The 12,516-nt window shown below is 41.3% G+C and overlaps 1 protein-coding gene across 1 annotated transcript in view; it reads right to left on the bottom strand.

The window, feature by feature from the left end:
* The window catches only part of ADAMTS14 (ADAM metallopeptidase with thrombospondin type 1 motif 14), a 266,445-nt gene that overhangs the window by 115,932 nt on the left and 137,997 nt on the right, over positions 1-12,516 (bottom strand). Inside the window, exons 7-9 of the mRNA XM_077259155.1 lie at positions 7,672-7,777; positions 2,219-2,362; positions 684-816 (exon numbers count right to left, since the gene is read on the bottom strand). Coding sequence (XP_077115270.1) covers positions 684-816; positions 2,219-2,362; positions 7,672-7,777 — 383 coding nt within the window. The remainder of the gene's footprint in view (positions 1-683; positions 817-2,218; positions 2,363-7,671; positions 7,778-12,516) is intronic.

The following is a 12,516-nucleotide window of genomic DNA, read 5'->3' as shown; positions in this document are numbered from 1 at the left end:
TGTCTGTCAGGTTCTTCTAATCTTATCTGTTCCAGTTTAAAGGGACAATTGTACAACAATCCATAAGCTTCACCTCCACTACGCAATTAGAATGAATGTTCTTAGAAACGCTCGTTCATGATAATCATGCAGTGTAAACAGGCTGCCGATCACATAATATACAAGTAAAATGCTCGTTCGCACATGAAATGAAGTTTTGGCTTGGTTAAATGGTAATTATTTTCGCTGCCACACATCATCCTGTGTAAATAGGACAGGTATTGCTTAGATCAGTGGCAATCTATGCACACAGAATGATCTATTGCTGATCATTCTGTGCACATTCAAAGAGTGTTCTGCCGGTCTAAACTATAAAAAGGTATAAAATTTTATCAACACGTTATAAGGGGCAATGAGCAAAATCAAGATACATCAATCCTTGTTAAACCTACACGTTTCAAGCTCAAATAGACCATTTCGGAACCTTGGCTAATAACGCTTGAGTTCGAAACAAATAGGTTTAACAAGGACTAGTCTGTTCCGATGATGCTCGTTGTCCATTATAAAGCTGGTTAATCTATTCTGGACCTCCTTTAAGATATTACATAATACTACTACTGTGGCTACACATAAGGTTATCTACAACTTAGTCTATGAATCCTTATGTATTGGCTCTATAGATAAAGTGTTAATGTTATACTCACAGCGGTACACATCCTGTAACCCACTCCAAAGTCAAATCTGCATTGTTCATCCATAGAGTAGTTAATTCCTGGTAATTCTGGGAGCTTTGGCCATTTATGTTCAAAGGGATCATCAAGGAGACAGTCGTAGGAACTAAAACAGAACAGAATAGGCAGATCATTGCCCATTAATTACTGAAGGCACAAAAAGTGGTCAGGATCAGTCATTTCTGTGAGATATAAAGATAGCTCTCACAAACAGCCGATTTGCTGCAGAAAAATATGCAATTTAAAATGAGTTTGGGTTTGTTTCTGGTGCATATATTACTGCAGGCCTCATTGAGATAAAATCTAAAATTGAGAAATGTCTGCAACAAATCTGTTGTGTGGACACACTCTAAACGTAGTGTAAATGTAATTTATCCACGAATGTCTCTCAGCTTATAAATCCAATCTGTACATTTTTGTCTTCCTTCCATTAGAATGTTAAAGGGATTATTGGTCTTCCATTTTGGCGATGTTTATAGCAACCGATAAACACAATTGGCTTGGCAGCATATGCCAATCTAATGGAGATATTTTCTGTATAGTTGCTGAAGGTGATCATACACATTAGATTAATGCCAAACCTACCTCCTATTATCAATGTGCCTGTATGTATAGGGTGTCCAAACCCTCCACCGATGACAGATATTGGGAAAAGGAGGATGACACGTGTTGGAATTTAAAATGTCTGATCCTTTGTTCTCACTTAAGATAAACCTCCCCTATATCTCTCAGGAGATAAGCAGCCACAGCTTATTTAACTTTCCTCATTTAGAACACATGCACGCTTCTTCAAGTTGAGCATACATTTATACAGGGTGGTCAAAAGGGATATATACTGTATCTGTTGGCCAGATGACAGTCATGTATAATCTTTAATGAACTTAAAGCTAATGAAACTAAGGCCGGGGTCAGACTTGCGTGTGCAATGCGATAAACTCGCGCAAGTCTCTTGCAACAATACCCAGCACTGCCGCCGGCACTCGGGACCGGAGCGTGCGGCTGCATAGAAATACACTCCGGTCCCGAGTGCCGGCGGTAGTGCCGGGTATTGATGCAAGAGACTCTTGCGAGTTTCTCGCATTGCACTTGCAAGTGTGACCCCGGCCTAAGGCTAAAATCTAGAACATGAAGAGGATTTGTATTTCCTCTTTTTGCTGAAGGAAATTTGCACAAGAATTTTCATGGTACAACGACCTGATATGTTTAACATTGATTATATAAATGACACAGCAGTGCTTATACATCTGAAAGTTCTCCTTTGTCTATTATAATACACCACAAGGAGACAGAGAGATTCCAGCGAGTGATTGCACTCAGGTCACAACCACACTACAAAAGACTGTCTAGACCTTCATTGTTGCTTCTGACTCATCCACTATTCACAGGTTTTACATACAGATGTTCAGATTACACATCTCTAAAGCCACAGAAGTCTTCAACCTACAGAAACAAAATTACTTTGCTTTAAATGAATGTTTCATCTTTAGAATAGAATTTCAGGAACTTACTGAATGTATCTATTAAGTTCCTGTTTACTGCATCTCGACCAGTGATAGCGATGGAATGCGGCTTGCACCAGTGGAGCCATAATACTTCCCATACTGGTTTCATCAGCACAACGATTTCCTTGACCATCATGCTCCATACCTAGACTATAAAATGAAGAGAAAAAAATTCAATATACCATGATATTAATTATTTACACCTCTTCGGAAAAATGTGTAAATTAGCAACACTTACAAATTTCTGCTGCAATAACCTATTCCAACAAAACCAATTGAAATGCCAAAACATAACTAATATAACAAGTGTTTTCTCCAAATTCACCACAAAATGCCAATTTAAGGACTACTGCAGTTTCAGAATTATTTAACCCCTTGAATTCAGTAGTAGCCCTATTAAAAAAAATTAAAAATTCCGCTCAGATGTTGCCTCTGTAACATCTGTGCCCCTGCATGGTTCCCCTCCTTCCTCCATACGGGGATGCCAGCTTACTCACCGCAGCAACCACATCAGCATCCCCATGATCCTCCTTTCCTGAGCATGTTGTACTGTGTTTCGGCTCTTAAAGGCGCAGTGTACGCACATAGTAAAACTCCCCCAGCTACAGCTGGGAGACATTTAGTTAAAGTCAACACCTGCAAGATGTCTCCAAGCCAATAGCTGGGAGACATCTTGTATAAAAGGCACCCTCCCCAATTGGTAGGTGCCTGAACAACCCCTATAGTTAAGTCTTATTGGTGTTGGTGTGTGCAACTGTATGTTGCCAGACCCCTCGTCCTTAGTCTGTTAAAGTTATTCCCATATCCTTTGTTCTCATTATTCTAGTATAGTTTGTCTGTGTAACTTTGACCGTGTTAGTGGTATGCTAATCCCTTTAACCACGTCAGCGGTACCTATTCCCAAATCCCTGGTCCCTGTGCGACCTGTCCTGTGTCCATAGTCCCTGGTCCTAGTACGACCAGCTCGACTACCTTTTCCTAATATGTGCATGAGAGAATAAGAACCTATATTCAAGATTCAAGTAGTCGTTACAGTCGGTCTATCTCTGAATCCTGCAAGTCAGTGACTCCAGTCACATTTTCCTATGTCAGCAAACCTGTCCTCTCGGATCAGCAGCTGCAATATCAACAACTGCCTAGGAGTGGTACCTGGCGGTTACCTGCAGCCCAGTCTGTCTCCACCATCAGGAGCTCCAGTGAACATCTGGTAGCTGCTTAGCTATGCCCCTTCCTAGGCAGGTCTGGCTCTGTGGCACATGGGGCCCATAAACCACGTGTGTCAACCTACAGTGTGACAGCCTCAATCATATCTTATGCTACTAATCAAGGGCTACATTAGTTATATCAGGTGAGATTGAGATAAAACACATCAAATACCTGGATTGGTTAGGAGTTTATAGATTGTGACAGTAATGCTGCTGCAGTGCAGTATAGCACAACCTCCACCAGGGGATGCTGGTGAGGGAAGAGAGGTTGCACACACAGCGTAACACCGCTGAGCAGCAGCATAAATGCCACCAAGTGGTGAAAGAGTGGTCAGATGAGCCAAGTCAGAAACCGTCAGGACAAGAAGCACCAGACCCAGATAAAAAAAAAAACAGCGCCTCAAAACATAGTGAAGATTAAATCTAACATTTTATTCTGCCTCCTGTGGCTATGTTTCGGTCCAGAGACCTTTTTCAAGCACCTCTCTGGACCAAAACGTCACCACAGGAGGCAGAATAAAATGTAAGATTTAATCTTCACTACATTTTGAGGCGCTTTTTTTTTATTTATCTGGATATGGAACATGCTCTGGGAAGGACTCCCTGGTTTTAACGTGCGCCTCTTGGTCTTTAAAGACTTGGACATTTAAGGGTGTGGTTTAACAACTTTTTTTGTTTGGACATTTAAGAAGTACCAGAGGTCACAGCAATACACGTAGTCAAATACAAGCCAAAAGTCAGAGCCAGATGGGCGCAGATATAACAGAGACGAGAGACAGTAAAACAGGTCAGAAGCCTAGCCGGGTCACATACCAAGAGGTCCAAGAACAGGGAGCGAACACTAAGACAAAGCGGGAAGGCAGGAAAGGAAGTCACAGAACCAGAGTACATGGGCAGAGGACAAACACCTTATCAAGGGGTCAACTGCTCTAGCCTGGAAGCATGAACTATCACTGACATTGGTCTGTAGGCCACAGCAGACTGAAATAGCCACACAGCGCCCAAAATGAGGCAGAGAAGGCTAACCACCACATGACAAGACCAAGGAGAAAATAACAGGAAACAAACTCCGGCCTGGATCATGACAGTGACAAGATAGTGGTACAAAAATATGTACAGGTAAATTTTCTTTTAAATCTGTACTCTGCCCTATGTGCGCAATCAGGCACCTGTATGCTCCTGTTTCCTCTAAGTCAGTGTTCCCCAACTCCAGTCCTCAAGAGCCACCAACAGGTCATGTTTTCAGGATTTCCTTAGTATTGCACAGGTGATAATTGCATCACCTGGACAGGCAAGCATTCAGTCACCTGTGCAATACTAAGGAAATCCTGAAAACATGACCTGTTGGTGGCTCTTGAGGACTGGAGTTGGGGAACACTGCTCTAAGTGGTCGTTAGAAATATAGGTGTAGGTCTCAAAACCCATCTAAAGGGAATTAAAGGAACAAAAACATATATATTTTTTTGATTTATACAAACAAGGAAAGGCAAATAAAAAGTAGCAAAGCAATTCTATGTTCTTAGAGATACAATAGGAAACAGCTCGCGGGTTCAACGTTAAAGGCACTTGGCTACACTACTTGGACATGGTAGAAAGAGGAAGCTATCACCAGCTGCCACCAGATTTCTGAAGAGGCAGGTAGTCATAAACCCTCGAGTGACTGCAAATTACCTGCAGCAAGACTTGGTAATGCCAGACACTGAGGTTTCAGGTTGCACAATAAGGCACATAGTAAACACTGAAGGTGTCCATGACTGAACTTCAAAATGCACAATCTCGACTGACACAAAAAAGGAAGAAACTTTGGTTCCAATATACTGAAAACTATGTAAATAATCCACTGAAGTTTTGAGATTCTGTTCTGCAGAGTGATGAAGAAAATTAAATTAAACTTGATTTCATGCAAAAATCACAGCTATGCATTTATGATACATGTTCTTGAACTTAGCTTGTCGACAACGCAGTTTTTTATGAGTGACACAAGGAGTTCCTAACCTCTCTCGTAATCTTCTGTGGTTATGAGTGAAATAATGTCTAAGCCAATGTGAAGGTAAAATAGACTGTGGTTAATAGGAAGAAAAAACAATGCTTATGACAAGTGTGCTTACCAAATGTTTAAACATTTCAATTCCCAAAAGATGTACTTAACTATAGAAGCTCCAGGTGGGCTGAGCAGACCCGCTCATATGTAGTCATTACGCGCTTTTTGATCTCAAGATATACAGAGACAACAGATAACCTCACCGTTTTACAAATGGCCCACCAACTATCCACTGTTTGGGCAAACTGCCTTAAATTATACAATCTCATACTCAAAAGAGATAAATTGTCTAGAGTTGTTATGCAGTGTTTAATTTTGCTATTTTTTAGAATAGAAAACAGTTTTTTTCATATGATAATCGTTCAGCAAAACTGCTTGTTTTTACACTTAATGAGAAGAAATAATCAGAAAATTACCTATTTATTAAATCAAATTTTTGTGTTGAATGTATTTTCTAAACATCTATCCTCACACCCTAACCACTTTTGTCATTTTCTTTATTACACAATACCCTATACTTTTTCCTATCTATCTAATCCATAAATGTGTTGTTTTATTTTACTCTACTTCTGGTGACGTTTTGTTTGAGAGGAGTCTCAAATGTGACATCACAGGAGGGTGAGGCTGCTCACTGACCACAGCATCCTTCACCCCTTCTGGAACAGTACATCATTAGAGGGTAGCACTGTAGTTACTTACTAGTATCTTCCATCATTGTGTCCTATGATGTTGTCCTGAATTCTGGTCGATGGATGCTGTGGGAGATGTGACTGCAGCACCCACACTCTGCTTATACATATTTACGCCACCATCTTAACTTCTAACTGTGAAAGACATCGTCAGTGGGCAGAGAAATAAGAAGTGAGTGATATCAGTGCCGCCCCACAGCTTCTAACACTACCCTCAAGCGAATCATCATCAAGGGGCAGCGCTGGAGTCAATCACAGCTTTTAGCCCCGCACTATAATGAATCGTCAGCAGGGGTGGTGATAGAAGCAGGGAGTAACACCAGGACCGCCTTCTGATGATGATTAATTTGAGGGCAGTGCTAGAAGCTGTGCTGCGGCGTTGGTGTCACTCACTGCTTCCATTTCTGCCCTCTGACCATGTCTTCTTTTACAGAAGGTACGGCGACAGCAGAGTAAAAAGCAGAGTGCGGGTGCTGCACTCACCTCTCCCACAGCATCCATCACACAGGATACAGGAGATCTTCAGAGGGAGCAGCAAAGCAAGCAATGAAATTAACTGTATGACTGCCCCCTGTGACATTCTGTTCCATGAGGGGGGAAAATACTACAGGGAAGTGGGTACAGCCCCAGCTTCCTGTAATGTCATGTTTAAGACTCCCCTCAAATGAAACATCACAGGACGTACATAAAAAACACATTTGGAGATTAGCTAGATAGGGAAAAGTGTAGGGTATTGTTTATAAAAGTGGTTAGAGTGCAAGGATAGATAGGTAAAAAATACATATTAGGTTGCGGATCACCCTTTTGTTTCAGGAAATAACACATGTACGTAGCCACAATGGTCAGACCCTGATTATATCAATTGTATTGAAGTGCCTAATGAACCTGTGTTAAGGTGCATGTTAAGGTGAATGTGAAAGGACTGTCAGCAGTGTCAGCTGTGATGTTGCCTATATTAGTGGTGGATCCTGTGTTATCAGCTGTGTATAGAGGTGTTATCTGCCACTGTGTCTGGAAAAGTGCTAGTGGTAAGAGTGAAAATTGCTAGATTACTATAGATTACTAATTTTTTTTTTAATAAAGATTGTGATTATATGAAATATAAAACATTGCCAATATTTTTTAAAACACATGCAGCACAAAAACCAGATTTAAACAATAAGTAATTTTCTGATGATAGCTACCCTTTAAGTTCCTTAGCCATTCAGATGTAAATTATATGTTATGGATCATTGTCTGGCAACATCATTTATAGTATGGTAATCTCAATCGAGGCACAAAGACCTTTTAGACCCTTTTAGTTTTCAGCGCTCAGGTGTTCCTGCAATTTCTATACCTTGCATAGTTTTGCTACTTTTTTCTGGACATTTTGTACAGTGTAGAATTGAAATATAAAATTACAATCTGCACACATATTACGGTTGGCTTGATTTTAGGGTAGGAATACATGTAGTTTTACTGTTCTTTATTTTTTGATAAAGGAACAATTTTAGAAATGTCTCTTATGGATTGAAGTTTACTTACACATGTCCTGTTTCATGGGCGACCACAAATGCAGAAGAAAACCCATCTTCATGATTCAGGGTACAGCTGCGCAGTGGGTGGCACATTCCTGTAACTGGAGCATAACCTGGTGGGCATAAGATTGATTATTATTCTTTTTCCATTTGGCAGCCAGAAATTACACCTCCATATTTTTTTGAAAATACACAGCTCATTCACTGTTTCTAACACACAAAAATGTGCTTATAATATGGAAATGCATGCAATGATTGCTTTGAAATGATTGTTTGAAAAATGCAACCAGGATATCTTTCCTTGACTGTACCAGCACTTGGCAAACTGTTGAATATATTCAGATATGAACCCCACATGCATACTGATGGGAGGTTATGTTATTCAGTATCTCAAGATTAAAGAATTTCAAACACTTTATTTAAGAGGAACCAACATTAATGTAACTAGGTTAGAAAACACTTAAGCATCCACTTTTATTTCCATAAACTTAGAGTAGACTCTTCTAATGGCCAAGGCAATGTCTAACAAAAAAGCAAAGTACTTTACATTCCCAAAAATGACCCTTTCAGCCACGAAAAATACCTCCAAGGTGCTGACCACCAGATGTGACCTTTCTGCCAAACATTTGCACAAAATTCATGAATCGTGTGCGCCATTTTGAAGAATCTGGCACAAAAAATGTCAGCAAGTGCCGCATGTAAAAAAAAAAAAAAAAATGGCTTCCATAAATCACAAATGATGAATCGAGGGCCATATTGTGTGGAGGTGTTATACCGACACGCACATACACGCACAACACTTTTTACTTTTACAGCCTCTCACCATTACTATTTCTGAGTAATCAATCCAAAATAAGAGGAAAGAGAAACATGATATATACCGTACAATCTGAAAAATCATCTAGTTTTCAGTAAAGTCCTAAAGTAACTCTATTCCCTTGAAGTCTAGCAGGCCGTAACTTGTACAAATGACGTTGACCTCATTAACATCTGAAGATCATACTTTAAACAAAAAATGCCTGTGCTGTCCAATTTTAGTGAGACACTTTTCTTCGAGCAGCTGTCTTTACAATACCATTTTCAAAGTGCATTTAAGTGCGCTGAAAAAAATGTACGTGCCTGACAAGCGCTGAGATCTTTCCCACTCATTTTTGGAAATTGGACCTCTAGTATATCCATCAGGGAGGTCTTTGAAGAGGTGAATTGTTTAGAAGACACGTTACCATCTGCGTGCAGCTTATCGTGTCTGTGTTCTGTTCCCCGAGCAGTTTGCAGACACTCAGTTTACCAGATGTAATCAAGGGCTATAACTGGCACTAACTATCACATTCTATTCAGGCCATTACAGGCAGGTTAGTCCTTATCATTTATCTTGCATGCAACAGAGAATACACACTTAAGGCCCCGTCTCACATAGCGATTTACCAACGATCACGAGCAGCGATACAACCTGGCCGTGATCGTTGGTAAGTCGTTGTGTGGTCGCTGGGGAGCTGTCACACAGACAGCTCTCTCCAGCGACCAACGATCAGGGGAACGACTTCGGCATCGTTGAAACTGTCTTCAACGATGCCGAAGTCCCCCTGCAGCACCCGGGTAACCAGGGTAAACATCGGGTTACTAAGCGCAGGGCCGCGCTTAGTAACCCGATGTTTACCCTGGTTACCAGCATAAATGTAAAAAATAACAAACACTACATACTCGCTTTCTGATGTCCGTCAGGTCCCTTGCCGTCTGCTTCCTGCTCTGAGTGCCGTACAGTGAGAGCAGAGCGCAGCGGTGACGTCACTGCTGTGCTGCACTCTCACTGTACGGCACTCAGAGCAGGAAGCAGACGGCAAGGGACCTGACGGACATCAGATGGTGAGTATGTACTGTTTGTTATTTTTTACATTTACGCTGGTAACCAGGGTAAACATCGGGTTACTAAGCGCGGCCCTGCGCTTAGTAACCCGATGTTTACCCTGGTTACCAGTGAAGACATCGCTGGATCGGTGTCACACACACCGATTCAGCGCTGTCAGCGGGACCTCAACGACCAAAAAAAGGTCCAGGCCATTCCGACACGACCAGCGATCTCACAGCAGGGGCCTGATCGCTGGTACGTGTCACACATAGCGAGATCGCTACTGAGGTCGCTGTTGCGTCACAAAACTTGTGACTCAGCAGCGATCTCGCTAGCGATCTCGCTATGTGAGACGGGGCCTTTAGGACTCCTTCAGACTTCAGTTTTTCATGTCTGAATGAGGATTAAAAGATGTATTTGCCATTTGGCTATCGATTCCAATTAAAACAAAAACTTTACATAGGACACAATTACATATTTAACATAACTGTATGGATAGCATGGTGGCCTTGCAGCTCTGGGGTCCTGGGTTCAAATCTCTACAAGGACAATATCTGCAAGGAGTTTGTATGTTCTCCTCATGTTTGCGTGGGTTTCTTCCAAGTAATCCAGTTTCCTCCCACTCTCCAGAGACACATTGATAGGGAATTTAGATTGTGAGCCCCAATGGGGGCAGTGATTATTATGTCTGGAAAGTGCTATGGAATGTGATGGTGCTATATAAGTAAAATACAGTCAATTAATATGGATTTGTTGTAGTTATCTGAATGTTTCAGTTAGATTTAAGGATAAATGTAACAGAAATGTGCCCAGTACTGGGTTCAGTGATGGAACTCGTGTCATGCTACAGTAAATGCACTGTGAATTAGATTAAAATAATAGATCCGATTCTTCAAAGCTTTTAAGCCAGTGTTCTTAATTTTTGTGCAACTCAAGGTTGCCCTAAAATGTTGTGAAGTTGGGCATTCTCAAGCCACTTTTGCTGAACTTCAACAAAGTGGGCTGAGCTGGGGTGGGACAGGGGCACGTGGACTGCTGCTCATCACATTTATAATGAGCAGTGGAGTTTGTTATGCCAAACACCATACTCCAATAATAGAAAGGGATGTACAGTTGGCTACAGAAAGTATTCATACCCCTTTAAATTTTTCACTCTTTGTTTCATTGCAGCCATTTGGTAAATTCAAAAAAGATCATTTTTTTCTCATTAATGTACACTCTGCATCTCATCTTGACTGAAAAAAACAGAAATGTAGACATTTTTGCAAAGTTCTTAAAAAAGAAAAACTGAGATAGCACATGGTAATAAGTATTCAGACCTTTTGCTCAGTATTGAGTAGAAGCACCCTTTTGAGCTAGTACAGCCATTAGTCTTCTTGGGTATGAAAAGTTTTTCACACCTGGATTTGGGGATCCTCTGCCATTCTTCCTTGCAGATCCTCTCCAGTTCTGTCAGGTTGGATGGTGAATGTTGGTGGACAGCCATTTTCAGGTCTCTTCAGAGATTCTCAATTGGTTATAGGTCAGGGCTCTGGCTGGGCCAGTCAAGAATGGTCACAGAGTTGTTCTGAAGCCACTCCTTTGTTATTTTAGCTGTGTGCCTAGGGTCATTGGAAGGTGAACCTTCAGCCAAGTCTGAGTTTGAACACTTTCAGTACCCACTGTACGTATAAATCTGCTGCACTGCTGGTCCAGATAATATCAAGTGGAGATGATGGTGTTGAAGAAAGAGCAGTTTTATTAATCTCATTTCAGAGTTGAACATACGCCTTCATGAGGAAAAAAAACAGATAAGCAATACCATACTATTTACGTTTATTACCTGGGTCATGCCCTACTGTGCACCTTGTGTGACTTTTTAGCTATACTACAAGAGACTGCAGTAGGATTTGTGATGAGGGCCCACAGATGTGCACCCCAATTTTGCGGCGCTCCTAATTCATGAAGAGGCGTAAACTCTTCATGAATCATGAGTGTCTAACTCCAGTACATCTCCTCATCAAAACCGGCATGAACAAGACCGTGCTTGATAAATTGGGCTCAATGTATCAAGTTGGTCTATTGATGAACAAGCTAGCCTGATATCAGCAGATAGCTGGGTGACGGTTTTAAAGAGGGCAACCCCAAAACTGATGATGAAACATTGCTCCTAAATTGACAATTACTGTATGCTCAATTCCTCCATTCAATGTGTTTTGTTACTATTTCTAATTTATATTAGGGAGAATGTTGGTAATGTTTAGCTAACAAAAAAAAGGCTGAGAGGAGACATAATAGCTGCCTACAAATATCTCAAGGAATGTCACAGTGTAGAGGGATCATCATTATTCTCATTTGGACATGGAAATATGAGAAGCAATGGAATGAAACTGAAAAGGAGAAGATACAGGTTAGATATTAGAAAAAACTTTTTGACAGTGATGGTGATCAATGAGTGGAACAGGCTGTCATGAGAGGTGGTGAATTCTCCTTCAATGGAAGTCTTCAAACAGAGGCTGAACTGACATCTGTCTGAGATGGTTTAGTGAGTCCTGCATGGAGCAGGGGGTTGGACACGATGACCCAGGAGGTTCCTTCCAACTCTAACATTCTATCATTTTATGAGGTAGCGTTTCTCCTTATGGAGAGTGACATACCAACTGGCTTGTCAAGGTAAATGCTCCTCTGGGAAATTAAATATGCAAATTGCCTCTTCTGAGAAAAAGAGGACTTAACTCTATAGCGCCACCTGTTGGAAGTAGCGATCCTACAAGTCACAATCAACCCTTTAACGAGTCATGCAATATGACTTAGGATAAAAGCCAAATCAGTATCTCAATTCGCAGACACGGTGTTTCGGGCTGTTGGCCCTCGTCAGTGCGAAGCATGAGAACTGATTTGGCTAGGTGAGAGGCTCTGGACTGGGGTCTAAGGGGTAGCATTTCTCCTTATGGATAGTGACATACCAGCTGGCTTGTCAAGGTAAGGAGGCTTATTCGCCGTGCAATGCTCCTCTGGGAAATTAAA

This window comes from Ranitomeya variabilis, chromosome 4 (assembly GCF_051348905.1).
Source record: "Ranitomeya variabilis isolate aRanVar5 chromosome 4, aRanVar5.hap1, whole genome shotgun sequence".
Classification (NCBI taxonomy): Eukaryota; Metazoa; Chordata; class Amphibia; order Anura; family Dendrobatidae; genus Ranitomeya; species Ranitomeya variabilis.
The sequence above is the reverse complement of the archived record's forward strand: the minus strand, read 5'-3'. Positions and strand labels throughout refer to the sequence as shown.